This window comes from Cervus elaphus, chromosome 30 (genome assembly GCF_910594005.1).
Source record: "Cervus elaphus chromosome 30, mCerEla1.1, whole genome shotgun sequence".
NCBI classification, from domain to species: Eukaryota; Metazoa; Chordata; class Mammalia; order Artiodactyla; family Cervidae; genus Cervus; species Cervus elaphus.
In genome coordinates this window covers 6,792,579-6,818,083 of record NC_057844.1, presented here as the reverse complement: position 1 = coordinate 6,818,083, position 25,505 = coordinate 6,792,579, and the positions used below count along the sequence as shown (strand labels likewise).

Sequence of the window (25,505 nt, the reverse complement as noted above, 5' to 3'; positions counted from 1 at the left end):
GTGTATGGTGGTAGTGGTAGAAAGTACGAATCTTACCAGATCTCCCACTGATCTGCCTTCCTGCTTATGTTTCAGTTTCTACGCATAGAAGCTTTGGCAAATACGGTCATCAACACCTACTTGGTCTTAAGGACACAGCATTCAAATTTCCACATGGAACTTTAATAACAAGATCAAGGTAAACAGAATACCTCGAAAACTACTATGAGTGAATATATGGATGTCAGCTTTACTTTGAATCTGGGCTGAGATGCTGGCGACTTTAAAGGGTAAAGCTCTAAGTATTACTAGCTAGATTTGGGTTTTAACAAGCTCCAAGCTTGAATTGACCGTGAGCCTTTCTCCTTAAAGGAGAGGCGCTTTTTCCTCTGGGGAGACATGGCCTCTCTTTCACTGGGCTTCTGCTTTTCTTCTGAAGCACTTTCATAATCAAGTGACTTTCCTTGCCGGGGTCCCTGGGGACCGCTGATTTTTCTCCGAGGATGCAGAAAGTTACGTATTGATTGCTGTTGCTCGCGGTTTGTTTGCACCGGCGCGGGCAGAAGCGGGCGCGCTAGCACCCTCGCATTTACACACACGCTGAAATACACAACACACACACACCCTGCCTCAGAAACACGTACACACCCCTCTGCGCCTCATTTAGATGGGTCCACGCGCAGCCGGAAGATCTACGCGTTCCTAGGTATGGGTGAGTGTACGGTGCGTGCGTGCGTGTGTGTGTGTGAGACAGAGAGAGAGAGAGAGAGAGCAGAAGCCCATCAGGAAGACCGCAGCTATCTTATTTCTGCAAGCACGCTGCGATTCCGGCTTCCGCGTACATCGGATAAAACAATAAATAAATCGCTGTCAAACTTTTTTTTTCAGATTCTCTTTTTTTCCAGAGGAAGACGGAGGAGGCGTTTCTCCCGGCAGTTTAAGACTCGGGGGACCCTGCGGCGAGGCCCGGGGCGCCCCCGCCGCGGCAAGCGCGGGGCTGGGCCAGCCCGGCCGGGCCGGGTCTCGCGGCTCTGATCAATGGCTCTGAGGCGCCGGGGCCGGAGGCACCGCCCCCTCCGTCTGTCCGGCGTTCCCATTGGACCGGGACCGGGGAGGCCGGGTCTGGCGCCTCGCGCCTATTGGCTGGCGGGGAATCAGTATCGATGTTTAAGCGGCGGCGTGAGGTGAATAGAGTCAGTCAGCGAGAGGCGCTGGGGAGAGAGCTGGGACTGCGAGCCCGGCGGATGCGGCAGCGGAGGGCGGCCGGGGGGGACGCCGCTCCAACTGTTGAATTTTCACCTTTCTTTTCCACCGGTGCTGTGCCTGCGGACATGGATTTATTTGCTTTGAAATCCGCACGTCTTTCCCAGGCTGTGAGCTGATCCTGTCAGGCACCAGATTGAAAGAGACCACCCGTGACAGAAAAGGAGGAAAAAAAAAAAAGCCTCCACAACGGACTGCACAATTAACTACGCACATCAGTACTGGACTTTGTGAATAGAAAACACTGACAGGAAAATCGTGAACTGTGATGCGGAGCTAAGCTGTGAACAGTCTCTCTAATCCAGATTTTTTTCTCTTTTTTTCTCACCCAAGACTCTGAAAGATTTGGGGGTTCCTTTACGCCTAACAAAAAGGGAAGGTTATTTTTTTATTTTTTTATTTTTCTTTTTTAAAATAAAAACACCTAGCAAAACAGACGCCTTGCTTTCCAGAGCCTCGGACTCCGGCAGAAAGAGGTAGAGTAAAAGTGCTGCTGGATTCAGCTTCACCTCCCTCCTCCCCTCCCTCCCTTTCTCTCGCTTTTTCTTTTTTTCCCAAAACATGAATCTGGCTTTTCTTTCTGTAGAGTGAGTCAGAGAAAGCGTTAGGAAGAAGCCACAACTAATGTCTGTGAAGGGAGGACCATGAGGCGAGAGTGAATTCGATTCGTTCCGCTGCTTCTGACTCATCCGGCAGATCGGAACACCTGCATTTCTGGATGTGTCATTCCCGTTTGTCGAGGCGCCTCGAGAACCCGAGATAATGTGTAGACAGACCCGTGCCTAGCATCCCCTGGGCGGTAGCTCCCCGGGGCGAGTGCCCCGGCTGGACCGCCGCGGCCGCAGCTCTTCGTCCGCTGCCCTCGCGACTCGCCCAGAGAGACTGTGAGAGCGAGACTGCAGAATGCATCACGCCAAACCTTGATGTGTTCCTTTCATCCAGCCCACTCCTACTATAGGGAAAAAAAATTGAAGAAAAAAGAAAAAGCCCGCACTTTATTCGCTTCAAATATTCACCACTTTTATTCCTCGCCAAGGTTTTCCTTTCTAGATGAAGAGGACTGGGAGGCAGGGCCATTGGAAGGCGATGCTGAATAGAAAGAAAAGAGAGGCACTTGACAGCCCAGCCCTGTGAATGCAGAGACTGTTTCCCTTCTAGCGAGAGACAGGGAGAGTGTGTGTGTGAGGACTGGGAGGGTGGCTCCCCCTTCTTTTTATTCCGCCTCTCCCTCCCCCTTCAAATCTGCACATCCAACCATGAGTTGCCTGTTGATTTCCTTTCGCCTGGGAAGAAAAGCAAACTGGAATTAAACTGCAAGGGAGAGAAGTCCTTGCTCGCGGGCAGAGAATGGGATGGTAGCGGTGGCTACTGGCTCAGCATAGAGAAATCAGAGTGCGTTCTACCAACAGAGGCGGAGATACATCTCTACATTTTCCCCCTCCCAACAGACTCAAACCGCAAACGCCGATCAGGCTGTGGCTTCCTCGACTTGGGGGAGAGCCTTTTCCGAGGAAGAGAGGGAGGAGCCTCGTGGAGGGAGGAAACTACAAATCCGGACACTAGTTCTTTGCGCTGCATTTCCTCCCCTCCCTTCGGCTGCTCGGAACGGAGAGAGAGAAGGGGGAAAAAAAAAAAAAAGAAAGAAACACCCTTGGCTTGGAGATGCAGTCTGCCGCCACCGCTGCCTCAGCCGCCAATGCAAGATTAGATCTCTAAATGCAGCAAAACGCTGCCTGAAAACAGACCAACCCGCGAAGCAAGCAGACATCTCACAAGGCTCCGGGGAAGCTTCAATATATCTGACTCTCTCTCTTCGTTGTTCCTCATTCCCATCAATTTCATCACTGGAGAAGAGAAACAAGTAAGGATTTCACTTTCTGATCTGCCTAGAGACACACCTCCCAGCTCCCTCCCCCACTCGATGTGAAGAGTATTCCGGAGGCAAAAAGCTGGAGTGGATTTGCAGCGCCCTAGCGGGAGTGAGGAAAACCTACGGATTCTTCAGCTCATTACCACCCTCCCCAGACGCGATTTCCTTCTTATCGCTGGTCTCATCGCTCAAGTTTGAGTCACCCGAAGTCCAGGAGGGAGAGACAAAGCCCCGGGCTCGCCCCCAGCCGCAGGGAGCCTCCGCCTTGTTCAGAGCCCCTGCAGCTCCGCTGCACCGCTGCTCCCAGCCCAGTGCGGATGCTGTAGATCAACAGGTTCGGGGAACTTGAGCGGAATAAGGAGAGACCGCCGGGTGCCGCATCCCGGGAGCGGAAGGAAGAGAGGATCCAGAGATTTGTGGCTCGCGTCGGGCGCGGAAGCTGCGCCCGGGGCCCCAAGCTGGCGCGCACCCATCCGCTAGCCCCTCCAGTCCGGCTGCTTCTGCCAACACCCCGCCGGTCTGGGATGTACCTTTCCATCTGTTGCTGTTTCCTCCTATGGGCTCCTGCCCTGACACTCAAAAACCTAAACTACTCAGTGCCGGAGGAGCAAGGGGCCGGCACGGTGATCGGCAACATCGGCAAAGATGCTCGACTGCAGCCGGGGCTTCCGCCCGCAGAGCGAGGCGGCGGTGGTGGCGGGCGAAGCAAGTCCAGCAGCTATCGGGTGCTGGAAAACTCGGCGCCGCACCTTCTGGACGTGGAAGCGGACAGCGGGCTCCTCTACACCAAGCAGCGCATTGACCGCGAGTCTCTGTGCCGCCACAACGCCAAGTGCCAGCTGTCCCTCGAGGTGTTCGCCAATGACAAGGAGATCTGCATGATCAAGGTAGAGATCCAGGACATCAACGACAACGCTCCCTCCTTCCCCTCGGACCAGATTGAGATGGACATCTCAGAGAACGCGGCCCCGGGCACCCGCTTCCCTCTCACCAGTGCGCACGACCCCGACGCCGGCGAGAACGGGCTCCGCACCTACCTGCTGACGCGCGACGACCACGGCCTGTTCGCGCTGGACGTCAAGTCCCGCGGCGACGGCTCCAAGTTCCCAGAGCTGGTTATCCAAAAGGCGCTAGACCGCGAGCAGCAGAACCATCACACGCTGGTGCTGACCGCCCTGGACGGCGGCGAGCCGCCGCGCTCCGCCACGGTGCAGATCAACGTGAAGGTGATTGACTCGAACGACAACAGCCCCGTCTTCGAGGCGCCCTCCTACCTGGTGGAGCTGCCCGAAAACGCCCCGCTGGGCACCGTGGTCATTGATCTGAACGCCACCGATGCCGACGAGGGCCCCAACGGCGAAGTTCTCTACTCTTTCAGCAGCTATGTGCCCGACCGCGTGCGGGAGCTCTTCTCCATCGACCCCAAGACCGGCCTGATCCGGGTCAAGGGCAACCTGGACTATGAGGAGAACGGGATGCTGGAGATCGACGTGCAGGCCAGAGACCTGGGTCCCAACCCCATCCCGGCCCACTGCAAGGTCACGGTCAAGCTCATCGACCGCAATGACAACGCGCCGTCCATCGGTTTCGTCTCTGTGCGCCAGGGGGCGCTGAGCGAGGCGGCCCCGCCCGGCACCGTCATCGCCCTGGTGCGGGTCACCGACCGAGACTCGGGCAAGAACGGGCAGCTGCAGTGCAGGGTCCTGGGAGGAGGCGGGCCGGGCGGCGGCGGCGGCCTGGGCGGCCCGGGGGGCTCCGTGCCCTTCAAGCTGGAGGAGAACTACGACAACTTCTTCACGGTGGTGACCGACCGCCCGCTGGACCGCGAGACCCAGGACGAGTACAACGTGACGATCGTGGCGCGGGACGGGGGTTCGCCTCCACTCAACTCCACCAAGTCGTTCGCCGTCAAGATTCTGGACGAGAATGACAACCCGCCTCGCTTCACGAAGGGGCTCTACGTGCTGCAGGTGCACGAAAACAACATCCCGGGAGAGTATCTGGGCTCGGTGCTGGCCCAGGACCCCGACCTGGGCCAAAACGGCACGGTGTCCTATTCCATCCTGCCCTCGCACATCGGCGACGTGTCCATCTACACCTACGTGTCCGTGAACCCCACCAACGGGGCCATCTACGCCCTGCGCTCCTTTAACTATGAGCAGACCAAGGCGTTTGAGTTCAAGGTGCTTGCTAAGGACTCCGGGGCGCCCGCGCACTTGGAGAGCAACGCCACGGTGAGGGTGACGGTGCTGGACGTGAATGACAACGCTCCGGTGATCGTCCTGCCCACGCTGCAGAACGACACGGCCGAGCTGCAGGTGCCGCGCAATGCCGGCCTGGGCTACCTGGTGAGCACCGTGCGCGCCCTCGACAGCGACTTCGGCGAGAGCGGGCGCCTCACCTACGAGATCGTGGACGGGAACGACGACCACCTGTTTGAAATCGACCCATCCAGCGGCGAGATCCGCACGCTGCACCCCTTCTGGGAAGACGTGACGCCAGTGGTGGAGCTGGTCGTGAAGGTGACGGACCACGGCAAGCCCACCCTGTCCGCGGTGGCCAAGCTCATCATCCGCTCGGTGAGCGGCTCCTTGCCCGAGGGCGTTCCTCGGGTGAACGGCGAGCAGCGCCACTGGGACATGTCGCTGCCGCTCATCGTGACCCTGAGCACCATCTCCATCATCCTCCTAGCGGCCATGATCACCATCGCTGTCAAGTGCAAGCGCGAGAACAAGGAGATTCGCACTTACAACTGCCGCATCGCCGAGTACAGCCACCCGCAGCTGGGCGGGGGCAAGGGCAAGAAGAAGAAGATCAACAAGAACGATATCATGCTGGTGCAGAGCGAGGTGGAGGAGAGGAACGCCATGAACGTCATGAATGTGGTGAGCAGCCCCTCCCTGGCCACCTCCCCCATGTACTTCGACTACCAGACGCGCCTGCCGCTCAGCTCGCCGCGGTCCGAGGTGATGTATCTCAAACCGGCCTCCAACAACCTGACTGTTCCCCAGGGCCACGCGGGCTGCCACACCAGCTTCACCGGGCAAGGGACAAACGCGAGCGAGACCCCAGCCACGCGGATGTCCATAATTCAGGTAGGAGACTTTTAGCGTCACTGGGACTTCACTTTCTTGTTGGCTTGGGGAGCTGTCCTGAAACCTTTGAAACAGGACGAGCCACACTGCCAGCTGCTGTGAGAGGGGCACTTACTAGGATTTCCACTTTGGCCACTGCCTGACCAATATATTCTACACATAACCCCTCCCATGTGAATAGTCGAAAACCTACAAGATGTAAAATGTCTTACTTTTGTTGCATTTTAAACGTTTATTTTTTTTTTTATAGGTTTTACAATGTTACCTGGGTTCAGTGTTCACAGTTCATTTTACTTTGCTGGTCTGCATTTCTCTCCGCAAAAGAGGATTACTAGAATAGAACTTTTTTTTTTTTTCATGTTAATTCACTTAAAATGTTTGTATTTCATTAAAAAAAAAATCTGATAGCAAAAGACAGAAATGGATTCCCCAATATTAAGTAGTTAACTACTTTTTAAAAGAAGCGAACTACTTAAGTACAGCATAGCAACCAACAACCAGTCAGAATTTTCAGAGCCTGACTCAATATCAGTTTTTACCACCACCCCCCAAATCAGTGCTTCTCTTTGAAAAGTATTCTAAAGGACACAAATCTTATTAATTCTTCAGCTGAAACTGCAGACAGAGCATTAGTGTAGCTTAAGCTTGGAAATGTGAATTATACTCTGAAGATCTTTGAGAAACTTGAAAAAGTATAGGCTCTAGATATGACTTGTATATATCTATGAAAAGTTTCTATTTATTTTGTCCTGTGATTTTCCTGATCTGTTTCCTTACGGTCATTGAGAGATGAACAGATACACTAGAGGGGCGGTCTCATTCTCTGCTGTGAAAACAGGAGGCAAAGTTGCACTAAAGGCACCTGTACCAAAAAAGAATTCCAGGATGCATTTAATTTGCATACTGCATATTTTCAGTATATCTAAGTGATATTTAATATACATCAGATAGTAGATTCACATTATTGGTATATGAAAAAAACCTAACTGACCCAGCATGGGCGCTAGACTAACAAAAGCAGTTGACTGTGCTGTGTTTAGTTACTACCTAGTTTCTTTATCTACTACGGAGTTGTATCATAAAAACAAACTTAATTTTTGCTTATCATTGTGTGTTGCTAAAGATTACTCTGGATGAGCAATACTTGCAATTTGAAATTGAGTTTACTGAAAGTGACATTTTGGGAGGAAAGTTAGTTTGGGGCAAATGAAAACAATTTGCTCAGAATTTTGTGCTTTGAAAAAACAAATACCTTTTAGTGACACTTGACTCAGTAATGTTTTTTATTATTAAAAACATTTATTATTATAAAACAGTAGTAGAATTTCATAATCTTATCATTTTAAACAGAAGTGTAACAAATAGTAAAACTCAGCAAAACAGTGTCATAATATTTTAATGTCCTTATAAATCAGACTCATACTGAACACTACTGCATACTAAAGTATCCACTGTAGTTTTAAATCCCATTTTTTACAGTGTTTACTATACACTAGTAATCGTGATTTTTGGAGATCTCTATACAACTGAACAAGAAATTTCTCCCATGAAAAATTATAGTTTCTATGAAAGTCTGTGGGTAAAACTGGTATTTTTGATAATTTCTATAAATACACTTGTTATATACTTTTCTTAGAGTTTTACCATTGACAGCTAAAAAGATATCACAGAGGGTTAATGCGTAATCTTCCACTTCAAGTACTATGAGTTGAATTCTTATTTAGTGTCCAATAAGAATGAAGTTTGTGCAGTGAGATCCTCAGCAAGTCTGATTCCTGATCAGTTTAGTGAGGAGCGATCTTGGGTGGAAGTACCCAGGAGGTTTTGCTGGACAGGGGTCCCTTTACAGTGTTTACACCATACTGTTCTTGAAGCTGGCCATTGCCCGAGGGACAGATGATGATGATTCCTCTCATTAGCAGTAAAACTTGAGCCAGAGCAAATCACACACACACACACACACACACACACACACAGAGTCAAACAAGGCTGGGGAGACAGAAAACAAAGTTTGAACAGAAAACAAAGGAGGCAAACTTCCTTGTTTTCCTGCTATTCCCTTTCTTCCAGAATCTTACTTCATGACATAAAGGCACAGGATAAGTTTAAGCTCTTGAAATGGTTTCCAACCTGGCTCAGTTGCCCATATTGCTTCTAGCCTGGGAATATCCTCAATATACAATGTTAAAACAGGCTCTTTTGTTTTCTACTGAGTTTTTGCAGTCTTATAAGGGATGCCTTTTAAGTTCCTAATATGTTAATTTCCTTTTAAGTGTGTCAGGTTTTTCTCAGTGCCTATTATGGGGAATAGAGTAAATTGAGTACAGTGACCTTGCTTCTTTTCTTTCTTTTTAAAACTAATGTGCTGCAACCACTTTATGCTGAAGTGACATGCTCAAATTAAAGTGTTCAGGCATCCCATATTCTTGTTTCAAGTTCATTTATTAGTGTGTGTTTATTTAACACAGCCTGCTGAGGAAACATACTATTAAACCCGTGTATTTCTGAAGGAAGAATTTTAATCCACAGAATATGGATGGACTAGGAGCTGTTGGGTCTGGTTTATCTTTATTTTCCAGCATCTTGGGTGCTGTTTAGAATATTCCCAGTGCATTTCTATTGATGAAATGAAAAAAAAAATACTGTTTTGAGATACACTGTTAAAGGGTGGTGAAATGAAATTTAGGAACTTTGGGATTTATAAGACTTATGGTACAACTCAAATTAAAATTTCTCAAAAGATTTTGTGTGAGTTGCAGGCTCTAAAATTTTAAGATTAATATCTATAGATTTTTCAGCATGAATTTTTATTGAGAATAGATGCTGAAAAATCATATAAGCTGATATAAAAACAGTGGTTTGTGGAAAGGTATTTTATTGCAGATTTTCTTCAAGTTTCTTAGCCCATGTAAAGTCAGTCTATAAAGTGTTCAAACAATTGACTAGTGATTAAAACATCCTCAGTAGTGTGAGTCATAATACAATACTATTATAATGAAATATCTTATTAACTTTAAAGCCACAAAAGTAATTTGGAAGAAAACAGGAATACAGATTTTATGGTCAGTTAGACAAATAGATTATTATACAAATTTATAAAAACACTCTTCATCGGAGCAGTTTTCATGTGGATTATTTCATAATTTAGTATGAGAATCTAAAATCAAGTGGAGGTCATTATTAATTGTCACGAGTTACTGCTAAAGGTGACTTATCAAGAATTATTTATTAGCTAGGCAGGTAAATTTTCCACAGGTGTTTTCAATGATGTCCTGGTTGCAAGAGGGAGCAGGCTGGGGACTTCTCACTGATGGGAGAATTTCCAGTTTTGTTTGAACATCTGTGTTTTCAGTTTTGTTTTGTTTTTTTTTTTTGATAGCACCTAAAATGTAGTCATCTTAATATGCTGTCATAGGAGAAAATATGTTGAGCCAACAGAATAAGATATACTAAAATAAATTTTTGAAAGGAATACATTCTTACACAGTGTTTTACAGTTCAATTTTAAAAGATTCACATTCTGGTTGACTTTAGACTTTTTATCCTGGAAGAGGAAATCCTTTTGATATACCTGGATGGCCTTTTCAATAAAAGTGAATTAAACATATGAAAATACCTTCAGTCAATCCAAATATATAAAAATGAGATTGAGGCATAGAGGACTCTAGAATCATAATGTAGACAATAAACTCAGTATCTTAGAATGAAAGGGTGAAAGACAAAATACATCTTTCCTAGCAACATTAACCATTGTCTGTCTTGTTCCTACTTCTCTAATATAAGAGATTTTTGGCTTGGGGCCCGGATGAGTTCTCAAGACCTCTATTTTCACTTCATACTCTGGAATGGTAGGCATTTCAGTAACAAGCACAAAGTATGTGAATAACTTTTTTTTCATTCATGATTTTAAAGAATCTTTTTCAGTATTATTCCAAGATGAAACAGTTTTATTGGGTAAATGCACTTGTTTCCATAAACTCGATATACGTCTCTACTTCTAGGGTTTGTGATGGGCTGAGTAGGAAGGGAATATCCCTATCTTACTGCATGCCTCTAGAATTATCTTGCCCAATTGCATTTTTTAAAGTTTTTTAAAAGGTAGGTTTAATTTCTACTTCAAATTCATGTGAATACACAATCATAAAACATATCTTTCTGTTTTTGAAGTTGAAGTGTTAGTCGCTCACTCATGTCCGACTCTGCAACCCCATGGATTGTAGCTCACCAGGCTCCTCTGTCCATGGAATTCTCCAGGCAAGAATACTGGAGCGGGTTTCCATTCCCTTCTCCAGGGGATCTTCCCAAACCAAATTTGAACCTGGGTCTCCTGCATTATAGGCAGATTCTTTACCATCTGAGCCACCAGGGAAGCTGGCTTCCTGTTTTTACTATATATTAAAAATAGTACGAATAAAGTAGGGATGAACTTTAAAAGATACTCAGCAGTTAAGGTGGATACTCAGCAGTTTGAGTTTCTTTGGAGACGAGTTTAAAATTCAAATTATCATTCTTAATATGTTATTATTTTTATTCTTAGTTTTGCGTGTGCTTTTGAAAATCTCAGCTGCAGTGTAAATCTCTGTGCATTTCTCTATTTTACAATAAATAAAAAATCAAAAGTCATAACATTTTTACTATATGAACTAGAACCCTGAGGCTCACTTTTAGTATCAGCTGATTTAACTGCTCATGAGGTAATAGTTTCTTTAACAATTATTTCTTAGTTTTCAAGAAAATTTTCAAAATATTAGCTAGATGGTACTTTATTATCTTTAAGGTCTTATTCTTACATCTTTATCAGTCTTTTAAAATGTAACAGTAAGATGATTTTTAATTTTATTTAAGTTCTTTGAGTGACTTCTACAATTTTTCTTGAATTCTATGAGTGAATTTTGTAATATCAATAAATACTATTATATAGAAATCTGCATGGAGGATTTTATTCTTGGCATCTTCTTGTTATTTAAGGCTGTGTGCAATCATGAAATATAGAAGGCCATAGAAAAGCATGCTAAATAAAATTTCTATTTCAACTGCTTGAACATATTTTTAGTCAAGAAAATAAATTTACATGTTCTAAAGCATTACCTGTTGCCTATAACTATATTGATCAAGTCACATTCAAAAAATAAAATAAGAACATATTTTCTAAAAACTTTTCTTTATAAAGTTGCTCTTATAATACATTTTATTCACTTTTTTATGATGCATAGATACACATTTATATATGAGGTTAAAATAAATGTTAGTTTTAAAATAATCCCAAATATTATCTCTTATAAGACTAAGAAGTATACATATTTAAATCTGTAGATAAATATTTAATATTGTTGAAAAGGATAATATTTATACTTTATCATGTTTCACTACTATTGTCAGGTTTCAAATTTTTCACTGTTAGTACTGCTTATGTAATAAATGTGGTAGAAATACATCTATATAAGTAAGAGATGTAAATTAAGAAAATTTAAAAAAAAATTAAGGTTAATAAAGGTTTACATGCCTAATTCAGTGAAGGCTGGCTCTCCCCATATTTATGAAAATGCAAACAATCAAACTTCCTGGCCAAATTAATGTATGCATATACATGTGTATATGTCCTTACATTTTTAGTATAATGTACATAAAGGGTCAAGCACAAATATTAGCCCATTTTTATACTTTTTTATTTCAAAGGTAATTTTCTTTTCTAGGTTGAACTCAAACCTTTCTTTTTCCTTGAAAATATCTTTAAACTTGATAATCTCACTGTTTAAAGCTTCAAACATTTTGAAGTTCCTTAAAATAGAGGCAGTTATTCCAGAGTAGTTCAGGAATAACTGGCTTTCAGTGGACAGTAGGTTGGAGTTTATGTAGATTGGGGCTTCCCTGGTAGCTCAGATGGTGAAGAATCGGCCTGCAATGCGGAAACCCAAGTTTTCTGAGTCTTCGGGTAGTGCGGTGGGGTGTCTAGAGGCACTGTGAGAGTGTATGCTGGGAGCCTGCTGATGAAACCAGAGGGGGAAGGTGAAGCCTCTGGAACTGGTCTGATGCCAGTCAGGAAGTGAAACTTAACTCCCCTATGCTGAGAAGTCTTGCAATACACTCAATAGTGGGTAAATTCTTACAAATGCACCTGCTAATTGTGATTTTAGTCATTGCTTCAGAATGTATTCCCCTCAGTGATTCTTCTGTTTAATAAATCCCACTGGGCATTATCTTAAAGCCATCTTTTAGTAAAGTCATTAGGGAGAGGGTGTTTTTTTTTTCTATTGAATTCCTTCAACCAATGACTGTCTATTTGTTAGAGACTAACATAATGGTCATCTTGCCTATCAATTTGAAGATAGTGTTAACTTCTGACACTCATCTACAAAACACTTTTAAATCTTCATTGGACCTACACTAACCTATTGTCAACCTGTTTTAGCAAAGGAGATGTTGACAAGAATTCCCTTCAAAGGCACACAGTATTTTACAGTTAGTCATAGCTTTCACCACTAGCTTTGACAGTGATTTATTGCTATCCTTTGGTCTCCTGAAATAAATTATGTTATAATAAAGAAGTTCTTAATGGCATCAACATTCTGTCCTGTGACTAAGCAGAAACCTGGTCTTGCTTCCTTGCTACTGCAGAAGTATAAATTCAATATTTTTAAGGTAAAGCAAAAAAAAAAAAAGATGTAACAAAATACAGATGCAAAGTTGTGGAGTGTGGGTGGCATTTTTCACTCTTGTGCACTGTGTTCTTCCAGTGATAGACTGTAAAATTGGTTTCAGACAGTGTTTGAGAGAATCTATTGATATACATGTGACACACTTCTGTTTGTCTGTTCTGATCCTGGTGACATTCTGATTACTGGTATTTGTAGTCTCTGCCCTGGATCTATTCCAAGGAGTTTTATTGTAGTGAAATGACTCTTACAGTTCATTGAGCATCTAGCATAACTGTGCTAAATATGATTGGCACGTTTGCATATATTTATTCAAAAAATAAGGCAGTTAAACAGCATAATTATGGGAAAATGAATCATAACAATAAAAGACCATTTAAGTTAACAAGCTTTGTGATCAAAGGATAAATACAGGTTGGATAAATTAGACTTTAGATGTAACTAATCTGCATAAATAGACTTTGTTCTGATTAGGAGAATGGAATATATTAAAATAATTTAATGGTATAAGAAATGCATTTTATTTCATACATTATGAAATATTTAAAGATTTAAGTTCTTATTTATATTTCTGTTCTCTGAAATGGTCATGAACCATATTTGTGTTGAATGAAAAACAGGCAAGGTAATGACGGCTATTATCTTGTAAACTTTTGTTTGGTAGAATACACGCTGTAAGAAAAATATTTATTTTTTAGGTTTGTAATATTTTTGATTGATTTTTAATTAGTGAAACATATTAAAGGGGCCATTTAAAGGAAAATTTCTTGTTTACTTCTTTTATCAACTAGAAGCAGCCTTTGTAGAATATGAAAGTGTGAACATTAAAGCTCTATTTCATGTTTTCAAAGCTATATATTCATAATCGTTTTTTAGATATATGCTGTTTTCAAGAAACACTGGATACATGTTTGTAAATTATATTAATATGGATATATATAATATGGATAGTGACTATATTCTCAACTTTTCTAATGCTATTTTGATGGCATATATATTTTTAAGTGATAGGTTTAACTTACGTGACTCAACTAATTTCTTTCCAGTAACTGTGGTGCTTAGGTATGTTTTCTTAAGCTTCACTTGGTGGTAACTTTAAAAATGTAATTTAAGCATAAGTCATCAACTGGTATACTTTTACAATATTTCTACCTGAATCAGTAATCATTGTTAAGCAATGACTGAATTATACTTATACCTAGAATTTTCATGTCCTCCAATTCAGTAAAACTCAAAATATATGTATATATATATATATGCATATATATATATATACATATATCCCAAATTTTGATAGCTTTTATAAAGCAGAATCACAATTATTTTATTATAGGAAAGAAATGTACACAGGGTCAAAATTTCATTTTTATTTTTAGAATACAATTTTAGACAATGTCTTAGAACAATTTTTAATGTTTATTTATGTGCAATACAAGCATTTGTATCAGTTTCAAGATGCAAAGCTATAGTTTTCATACTTACAATATATTATTCCTTTTATTTTCACAGATTCCCATGTAAAAACCTTTGCTAAAAGATCTTCATTTTATTTTGCACACAGCATATTTTAACAGAATATACTGAGATTATTTTAGGACTGAATGTTTGATAGATGTTTGCTATTTTTCCACACCAGAGCAACCGAATATGCAAAACTGACATATATATGTAAACAACTCACTTATAATTGCCACGAGAAGGATTATCCATCCATAGTATGAGGTTACCAAAATGCACTTTTACTGATGCAAATAAATAAAAATTTCTGGGCAACTTGAAAAATAATTAGCTTTGACTTCAATAGTTCTATCAGCAAAAACCCAGGAAACTGCTCGATATTGGTGACTTCTATTACTGTGTCTTCTTAAGACACAAAATTTCTATTTTGCTTTGGCAGTTTTGCATCTGTTTTAAAATAGTTTATCGCAAATCAACTTAATGCACTAAGAATATGAATAAGAGGAGATATAAACCATACAAAATGAAAGATAAATCAATCATCTATCATTACAAGCATTCCCATTAAGATAGAATTAAAGATTGTGTCAAACTTGCCTTCACATAGTTTTAAGGCAAGACACTCGATTGCTTTATGTTTATTATTTTAGCTTTGGATGACCTTGTGTAACATTAATGAATTGTGTTTTTTCTGTTTTAAACCAACCCTTACTCTCTTACTTTAATCTTGATTGATTAAATCAGAAATTTCTGATTAATGAGAAATGTTTGGAGATATAGGTGACTCTTACTTGGCATGGCATAGGCACAGAGTGCATTTGTAATTTTAGGAGCAATGAAAATATATTGGTGCTAATACATGAATCTAAATGTAGGATAAAGACACTTTATTGAGAGAAGATATTATATGAAAAATAGGAAATATTTTGATACAATACATAGATTGAAAAAAAAATAGTTTAAAACCTGATACTTTAAATGTTGGCAGATGCATGGATAGTAACCATTAGATAAATTTCCAGATCCTGACCTTCTAGGAAGGCTAGTATTTATTCTTAGATGATAATAAGGCAGAAAATAAGGAAATTATCTTAGTAAACAAATCCCATTCCCAGTCAAGATAAGGTTACTGACAAAAGCCTATTCTGCAGTGTGGCCCTCACGTCAGCTGTGCCAATACCAACAAATGAAGCAGAATGACTAAGCTGGGAGAAACCAGACAGGGAATACATTTAAGGAGACTTTTTTTTTTTTTCCTGATTTTGAGCAATAGGTTTTCCATGATTTTTTTTTTTTTTTATAATCGAGACAATTACATAGTAATTTGGGTTAGAATGCATGCCCGGTTCCCAGTTTCAAAACCCAATTTGTTACCACCTGTGGCTATTTCTATTAAAAAAAAAAAAAGAAAGAAACATAATTACTATGAGTCTCAGCAGTCTTAGAGTAAATTTTTGCAATTACAATGCTTCCCTTGGGCAGATGTGTGAAAATGGCAGATTAATTCCTGCCAGGATCTTTCTGTTCCTTGTGCATTTTTAGTTTTGGTGTTACCTGCTTATTAGAGTGGCTCTGTTTGCTCTGGTTAAAGGTTATGTCAGTGTTTCCATAATAAATCTCTAGAAATGAAGATTCACAAGTCAGCCATTAAATTTTGCCTTAGGTGAAAAGTTGACATGTAACGTCTCAGCAAAGAAGTAGTTATTATTTTCCATCACACTCTGTTGCTGGGTTAAGTTTGAAGTAAATGGTAGCAGGACCATTTGGCAGTGTTGAAAAAGCAGGACTTAGACTAGCAGGCAAAAAGAAAAGTGCAGTCTTTTGAACTATGAAATAATATCTAATCAACAGAAGCTGATGGAAATATTTTAATTCTGTGCTTCATCTCTAGCTACTTAATGCATAAGATTTTTAAAGAGCCACAATAAAAATATTGAGACTGGATAGCTAGCAAGAGATTTAACACTCCACAATTTCTGTTCATTCCTTCTTTTCATTATGATGTGTAAAGTGAAAGTGTTAGGCACTCAGTCATGTCTGGCTCTGCAACCCCATGGGTTATAGTAGCCCACCGGTCTCTGTCCAGGGCATTCTCCAGGCAAGAAGGCTGGAATGGGTTGCTGTTCCCTTCTCCAAGGGATCTTCCCTGCCCAGGGATCAAATCCTGGTCTCCTGCATTGCAATAAGATTCTATACTGTCTGAGCCACCAGGGAAGTCCTGAGATGTGTAAACTATATTCTTAATAAAGACCTAATTGATTTACACACAAAATAACTAATGTTATTAAGTTTGAATAGTTTTGAATCTCTGGTTCAGTGTTATAACTCTTTATTCATAAAGTTAATTTATCACAGAGTGGTCTAGATAGGAGAATGGTTGAAGACAGTGATCACATCCATCTTGTTTGTCTCTGTAGTTGACAGACCCTAACATAGTTTAATACATAGTAGGCACTTAAAATATGACTTATATGTGATGTCATTTGATCACTGATCAGGTGTGAGCCGGGTCTTGGATTCAAACCTAGAAGTTATTAAGGTTAAAGCTAAGGTTGTTTATAGAAACATGTTGAAATATTGATCTGTTGGTAAATAATGTATTTGAAGGCGGCTTATTTGATCATTTTATCCATAGTTATTACATTTTTAATAACTGCAATGAAAATTTCTACAAGTTATACTGATTATATTGCCAGTCCATAGGAAGAAAATAGGTGGTCAAGGTTCACAATTTCCACAATATGTTTATATTTACGTGTGTAGATATATAAATATGGGCTTCCCAGGTGGCACTAGTAGTAAAGAACCCACTTGCCAATGAAGGAGACTTAAGAGATGAAAGTTCAATCCCTGGGTTGGGAAGATCCCCTGGAGGAGGGCATGGCAACACACTCCAGTGTTCTTGCCTAAAGAATCCGGTGGACAGAGGAGCCTGGTGGACTATAGTCCATAGAGGGGCAAAGAGTCAGACACAACTGAAATGACTTAGAATACAGGCATATATAAATATAAATATATATAGTATATATGTTATCTTTAATTTACATCATATCAGCAGAAACAGTGTTGGTCAGAATGTCTTTCTTTTGTTCTATTACTTGGTATGGTTTATAAAATATTGAAACTATGCAATTCAGATGTTAAATGTTAAGATGTTGTATGTTATAAAAATGTCAGATGTTATATGTTATATATGTTAAGGCTTTGAAAACCCCACAGCTGTAGTAAACTAAGAAACTAGAGATTTTCCTGGCAGTACAGTGGTGAAGAATCCACACTATAATGTAGGGGATGCAGGTTCTATCCCTAGTTGAGAAACTAAGGTCCCGCACACTATTGAGCAGCTAAGCCTGTGTACCACACCAAATAAATAAACTCAATAAAGACTAAAAAAAGAAACTAATGTGATCCTTTTTTCTATGTTTTAATTTTAAGATAATTATATGTATAGAGACTCCATAAAATGTACTTATTTTCTAAATTAACTTTTAATAAAATGAAATCATAGATAAATGGTAACAAGTAAATTTTGATTAAATTTATTTGTATTTATTGACATCTAATTTTATGAGTTAATCATTTTCATACCAGCCATTTGCCATTTATAAATGGGAGAAGAAAATCACTACGGGCAGTTATCAAATTCATGTAGTAATAATAATCCAATTTACAAAACTTTTCTTAAAATTTCAGAATCTACCATATGTAGGTGATATGATGCTTAAGTTCACATATTGGGGAAATATAAACTACACATTCGAGTAAACAATATTTTCCCATCTCAGTACTCTTGTTTAAAATGTATCCACACTCTTCAGAGTAGTTCAAGCCATAATCATTAATTCAAGAGTAAGTCATGAAATATTTTAAAGAACTCTTAATTGAAATACTTTACTGCCAACACAGGGGATGCGAGAGACTCAGGTTTAATCCCTGCCTTGGGAAGATACCCTAGAATAGGAAATGGCAACCCATTCCACTATTCTTGCCTGGAAAATCCGTGGACAGAAGAGCCTGGCAGGTTACAGTCCGTAGGGCTGCAAAGAGTCAGACAGACTAAATGCACACATGCATACACACATTGCTTTTAAACTATTACAGAACTTAATTGCTATTTATCTGAATTTTAAATTTTGATGGCAAAATTCAGGTCAAACAATAAGGAGGCTTGGTGAAATAAAGGCTTCAAGCAGAATGAGCTTTCACACCATATTACAAATTTAATTATCCCCATTAGACAGAAGAATCGAGATTCAAAATGCTGGAAAAAAACAATGGAAAGGAGCATAGAGATATAAGTTTAGGAAGTTCAGAATTCATTGTCAACTACCATTTATGAAAACACAAAAGACTTTCATAAACAGTGAACTAACAGTGTCAAATATTACATTGATTAGCCTATAAATAATAAGTTCTCAATGGGGATATTTATATTCACAATTATATAAACATTATAGTTCAAGTCCATCTGTAAATTCACCCTGGAATATTTGTTATTTGGGGGGGAAGAAGGCCCATCAACAGTCAGTGCTGTTCTGTCCAGATGAGCAGTCAGGCTGGGTCTTGATTCATGGCACTACTAGATACCAAAGGCCGTGTATCCAGGACAGACATTCCCTTACACAGTGGACCCAAGCTGGACCTGAAATATTAACATTGCATAATCTGTCTGAATTTTACTTCTTTCCATAATGTGCTTATTCTTGAACTATCATACATGCTTTTTTTTTTTTTTTTAAGAATACAGGTGAGAAATCTTCTGGAAAGGTGACTTGCAAATAATGTTGGTAGAATGTGAATGTTTTGCAAAAGTACTAGTTTTCATGAGTTTAATTTCTTTTCACATAAAACCAAATAATCTAAACACATGTGTCATCTGTTTAAATTTCTCAAAAAGTTGTTTAAATAACTGAAAAGTATCATCAAAACACATAATTTGAGTGAAGCAAATGGAACGAAATTATTGTTTATATTTTATACTGATCTGTTCTAATTCTTTTTTTCTTATCTTTGCCCTCTGATGTCTTTCCTGTGATATCCATTCAGAAAATATATTTTTATGTGGATAACTTAAGAACCTTCTACATTTATGTATAACTTAAATATTTTAAAATATGTATATATATTTAAAAGAAAAAAAAATATATGTATAGGTTGATTGAGACCATGGTGGTATTTCTCACCAAATTAGTACTTAACTGTGCAGTTGCCCATCAGTATCTGTGGGGGATATATTCTAGGACACCCTGAATTCCAAAATCTAAAGATGCTCAAGTCCCATATATAAATGGTATAGTAATTACATGTAGCCTACACATATCCTTCCATGTACTTTAAATTATCTCTAGATTACTCATAATATCAAAGACAATGTAAACGCTATGCAAATAGTTGTAAGTATAATGTAAATGCTAGGTTAATAGTTGCAGCTTATAGAAAATTCAGGTTTTGCTTTTGGGAACTTTCTGGAATTTTTTCCCCCCAAATGCTTTTTGTTTGAGATTGGTTGAATCTGGGGATGTGTGACCTGAGGATATGGAGAGCTGACCATATGTACATTGGACTTAAGATCATGTAGTTGATTTCATATAGTGGAGCTGTACAGGGGTACGTTGAATTTCAGATGGGTTGGATTCAAAGTACTATGTTTGGCATTATTAAAATGCACCTAATAGACAAGATACATTTATTTAGTTAAAACTAAAATCTTCTTATTTCCTTTAATCTAGACTTGAGTGTATATTTTAAGAAGTAAAGTGTTGATATTCTTTTTATATAAAAATGATAAAATGAACCTCTCCACATGACTCCCTCATTTTGTTCTTCAGGCAAGAGTGTGCTCTATTGAGATATAGTAGAGAAAGGATTCTCCATCTGCCACTCCTGAAAATAGAAAGCTTAGCTTTTTACCTCTTGATAAATCTTCTTTATTTATTTATGACTATGCAAGTCAGAGAAATAGACTAACATATCAGTTCCTAACATAAGGAAAGGGAATTTATGGTTAAACTTTGTCAACAAATTCTTGAAAGTTATTTTCATTTGAAATTTCCTGTTAAGCTTCAGTGAACTGCTTTATTTAAATAGTCATCGTCTAACTAGAGAAATTTAATCTCCAAGGACACATCTGTTATTTAATGATATTATAGGTTGGGTTTTGTTTGGTGGAAGTGTGGGATGCAAAGGTGCTAGGGGTTGGAAAAGGAAAGGGGCTCTAATTCAGTATCCCCAGGTAATATGATATAAATAATTGGAAAATGGAGATATCATTTCAGTTGGTTAATTGTAGTAAACCTATTATCTTGTTAGAGCATTAAGGTAGAATCAACATGTTGGGAAATAGATAAAAGGTGCATGAAAGCATTTAAAATTCAATCATTAGGTTTTATTGCACCCATCTGCTCCCAGGAAATATAATTGGAAATTTGATTCATTGACCTTTAGCTGCCATTTTGGATCATAGTTCCAAAGTCTATGTTTTCAAGTTGGATATTTGAAGTTAATTTGATCAGAACCATACTCAGTACATTTTTAACTCAATTACCTTTTTGAACAAAATTTCAAAAAATAAACTCAGGCTTAATGGGCTGGTGTGTATTTGACAATAGCATCAGCATAGTTATTTAATTCTGGATCTGGTTAAAGCAACTAATGTTCAACTTCATTAAGGTTTCTATTAACTGAAAGGACTGGCAAACTTTTTATGTTACTTTATTCACAAACTCCTACTTCTCATTAATTATTCTCCAGATCTATATTACACTAATTTATAGTTACAACATCCAATTACACTGAAATTACCTACCATGACATATGAAAAAACAATATTTAGTATTACAGGTGATTATCCTTAATTTAAAAAAAATTTGGCACTCCTCAAGCCCGTTATGCCAACATAAATATGATGCTACAGAACCCTCCTAAAATATTTCTTACACTTCACTCAGAAGAGTGAAATGTAATAAAATTACATGCCTAACAGAAGAAATAATTATGTAAATTGATCATGATTTCTTGTCAGTGTTTGTGTATTGCTCTGTTCACTCAAGTTCATGTAACTTGGAAAAGAATCATGATTAAACAGGTGTTTCTTCAGCCTATGAGATCAAATTTCTGAAATATTTATATAGTGATGAGCCAGATGTACAAAGCTTAACCTTATAATCCCATTTCGCAGCTTTTCCAAATACTTGGAAACTTGTTAAGTATGAAGCTGATTATTTTGGCAGCATAGTTCCATTAATAGGATTCAGATCTTCCTTATTTACAAGCCAGCACTGTTAATGTAATCTAGTATATTAAATCGACATGGAAACTGAAAAAGAATGCATTAAGGGTTCATTGACAGGGAAGGGTTTTTCTGAAGCTTTTCTGAATGTTGTTGTTTTTTTTTTTAATTGACTTCTCTTAGAAAACACACGATGTGGGTGAATGATGTAAATGTTTTAGATACTATGCTACTACCACTTTGGTGTGAAGCAACTATTACTCTGATTTCTCATACTTTTATCATAATCTTGATATATACCATATATGATAACACTTCTGCCCTTTACAAATATCCCCTTTAGCATCATCTCAGTTGCAAGGCCTTGCATGTCATTTGACATATGAAATTATTTCAATTGCACTCATCTTTTTTTTAATGAATAGAGGCAATACAGAGTAATATAATAATGTGTCATGATTTTCATTTTGCTTATTTATTGGTTCTGTAATAATAGATGGAGAACTTATTGTTATGCTTTCAGTTTGAGCTGTTTATGCACCATGCTACTAGATGCACCATTTCATATTTGTGACGTTCTGTCCTCTCAAGAAAAAAGTATCAAGATCCTTAAATCAAATTAGACTAGGAAGAGTTTTATACTTTGTCTTTTTTTTCTATCAAGTGCATGGCTTTATAAACTACCTGACTCTGCTTGAATAATAAACTCATGCTCCTTCAGAGAGAGGAAAAACCTATTTTTCAAACTATATGCGATCATCCAATTCCCTATTTCGTAAAGTAGGAAAAAGGAAACAGACTATCAGTAAATAGAACAATTCTTCTGCTTTTTATCTCTCTTGGGAAATGTATCTACTTTGCATCTTATATTTGTAAAAAAAAATGTGTCTAATGGACCAGAAATAAAGAGACATAATATTCTTAACATTGCTAATCATCAAGGAAAGGCAAATCAAAACCCCTCACCTCACAGCTGTCAGAATGGATGCCATAAAAAAAAAAAAAACCACACAAATAACATGTTTGCAAGAACGTGGAGAAAAGGGGACCCTGTACACTGTGGATATGAATGAATGTAAACTGGTGAAGCCACTATGAAAGGCAGTATGGAGGGTTCACAAGAAACAGACTAGAACTACTGTATGGCCTAGCAATTCCACCCCTGGATATATATCTGCAAAAAAAAAAAAAAAAAGAAAACAACACTAATTTGAAAATATATATACACCCCAGTGTTCATAGGTCATAGCAGCATTATTTAAAATTGCCAAGATATAAAAGCAACCTAACTGTCAATCAACATATAAATGAATAAAGATGTGTAACATGTATTATATATAATACACAATGGAATACTTCTTAGCCATAAAAATGAATGAAATTTTGCAATTTGCAGTGAACTTGGAAGGCATTATGCTAAATTAAATAAGTCAGAGAAATATAAACACAGTATGATAGTACTTATATGTAAAATCTTACAAATATAGCAAACTAGTGAATATAACAAAAAAAAGAAGCAGACTTGTAGATAGAGAAGGCAAACTAGTAGTTACCAGTGAGCAGGGGGGCAAGATAGGGGTGGGAGTACAATCCGTTGGGTGTAAGAGATGCTCAAAGATGTATTATACAAGATGGGGAATAGTGCAGTTACTGTAAATGAAAGTGATCTTTAAAAATTTTCTTAAAAAATTCTTACAGCTCTAAAAATAATCAAAATTGCTTGGAAGAAAGGAAAATCTCTATTTTGCAAGGAAAGGCACCTAACTATCCTTCATGGCCAAAGATATTAAAAGATAATTTCCATATCAATTGGCACAGGTCTGAAAACAGATTTTTCTGAAAAGCTAAGTGTTTGCAAATAAACTAGAGAATATTTGTCCAGAAGACCTGGCATACCCAGAAAATATTCAGATAATGACTTTAAATAAAGTTTCAGGAATAATTATACATTTTAATAAAATAACTATGCAAACACCAACCAAAAATCCCATGTAGAATTAGGTAACCTATAAAGAAAAATTATTCAAGGACAATGGATATGTAAATACATATTGAATAATAAAATCTTTGGACCATTAATTTTTTGTGTGTGACATATTAAAAAATAAGTTGCTCCGTTAAGACTGTGCCTCTATATCTGTGTAGTTAAGACCCAGTCACTGCTGGTCAAGTGCCTTTTGGATTTCAACTACTCTAGACTTGATGCTTCTGAACTGTGGTGTTGAAGACTCTTGAGTGTCCCTTGGACTGCAAGGAAATCCAACCAGTCCATCCTAAAGGAAATAAGTCCTGAACATTCATTAGAAGGACTGATGTTGAAGCTGAAACTCCAATACTTTGGCCACCTGATGTGAAGAACTGACTCATTGGAAAAGACCCTGATGCTGGGAAAGATTGAAGGCAGGAGGAGAAGGGGACGACAGAGGATGAGATGGTTGGATGGCATCACTGACTCAATGGACATGAATTTGGGTAAACTCCGGGAGTTAGTGATGGACAGGGAGGCCTGATGTACTGCGGTCCATAGGGTCTTAAAGAGTCAGACAAGACTGAGCGACTGAACTGATCATCAAACTGGGAATTTGTAGTCAGCCTCCAGGGACTGCATTTGACCACAGGAAAAGTTAATCCCTTCCTGTTTGATTTTTAGCAAGTCACTAGTTTCCATAAGAAGACAGTTTACTCTTGGGAACAACAACTATTACAAAACCCTGATATGCAAAAATTCAGTTTTTCAATTAAAGTAATTTCAATTTATTTTTCAGTTTATGTGTCTTTGGGTTTCTTTTGTCAATTTTTTTATATTAAGTGCCTATATTTTTCCCTAATTTTAAGAGGAATTCTTACTTATTGGAAAAATTCTGCTAAATAAGCCATATCTATAACAATGTTTGATATATAGTTAGAATTCACTATACACTTGTAGATTGAAGATAAATTTGAATTTAAAAAGTTATAATTGCTTATAAATTAGGACTCAGAGGTGGCTGTTTGGTTTAGATCCACAGCCCCTTCTCTAATTATAAAATCTAGAGAACTCAGCCCTGAAATGATTTAAGGTTATTTTTAATTTTTATTTATCCCACTTAGTGTTAACAAAGATATTTTTACCAAAGAAATATTAATATGTTTAATTTTGAGTTGTTGTACCAGTCCCTGCTGGGATGTGCAATACATGACATACATACACACACATATGCACACACACACACACACACACACACACACAACTAGATTTTTACAATAAGCAGTATATACTGTATAATATTGTGGGCAGCTGTATTTCAATTTTAAAATCTGATATATTCAAAACAGTATATTAAAGCTGCTTTTTACTCAAATTTGTATAAATATAGCATAGGTATCTTTCTATGTCCATGATGTATTTTCATATAAATGTTGGAATTCTTAGCCAATTATGAACATGTTACAATTCATTCAATCTTACTCTCATTGACAGACTCTTTTTTATTCAAATTAGTTTTTATTTATTTATTTTTCATTTTTACTTATTTATTGATGTATAATTGTTTTACAATGTTGTGTTAGTTCCTTCTGTACAACAAAGTGAGTCAGCTATGTGTATACGTATGTCTCCCTCTCTTGGGCCTCCCCATTTCACTCCTCTGTCTCACTCGAGGTCACCCCTACCCCTCTACCTCACTCCTGGAGGTCACTGCAGAGCTGAGCTCCTTGGGCTATACAGTCGCTTCCCACTAGCTATCCATTTTACACATGGTGGTGTATATGTGTCAGTGTTATTCTCTCAGTTCATCCCACTTTCCCCATATCCACATGATTGGCAGATTCCTTACAGTGAGATTCTATTTTCAAGGCCTCGGCTTTTAAAAGCAAATAAAACTTGCTTTTCAGTCCAGAGCAAGTTGCTTAACTTCTTTTTTCCTGTTTTCTTACCTGGGGTAATAATAATATTTGTTACTCATAATGCTGTCGTAAGT

The 25,505-nt window shown here is 38.9% G+C and overlaps 1 protein-coding gene across 4 annotated transcripts in view; it reads left to right on the top strand.

Moving 5' to 3' along the window:
• Positions 1-1,190: 1,190 nt before the first annotated feature.
• Positions 1,191-25,505, top strand: part of PCDH17 (protocadherin 17) — a 111,357-nt gene continuing 87,042 nt past the window's right edge. For 3 of the 4 annotated variants that reach the window (XM_043892147.1, XM_043892146.1, XM_043892149.1), the window contains exon 1: positions 1,191-6,207. In XM_043892147.1, the coding sequence (XP_043748082.1) occupies positions 3,637-6,207 (2,571 nt within the window). In that variant the 5' untranslated portion in view covers positions 1,191-3,636. The remainder of the gene's footprint in view (positions 6,208-25,505) is intronic. The other variant, XM_043892148.1, reaches the window with a different exon arrangement.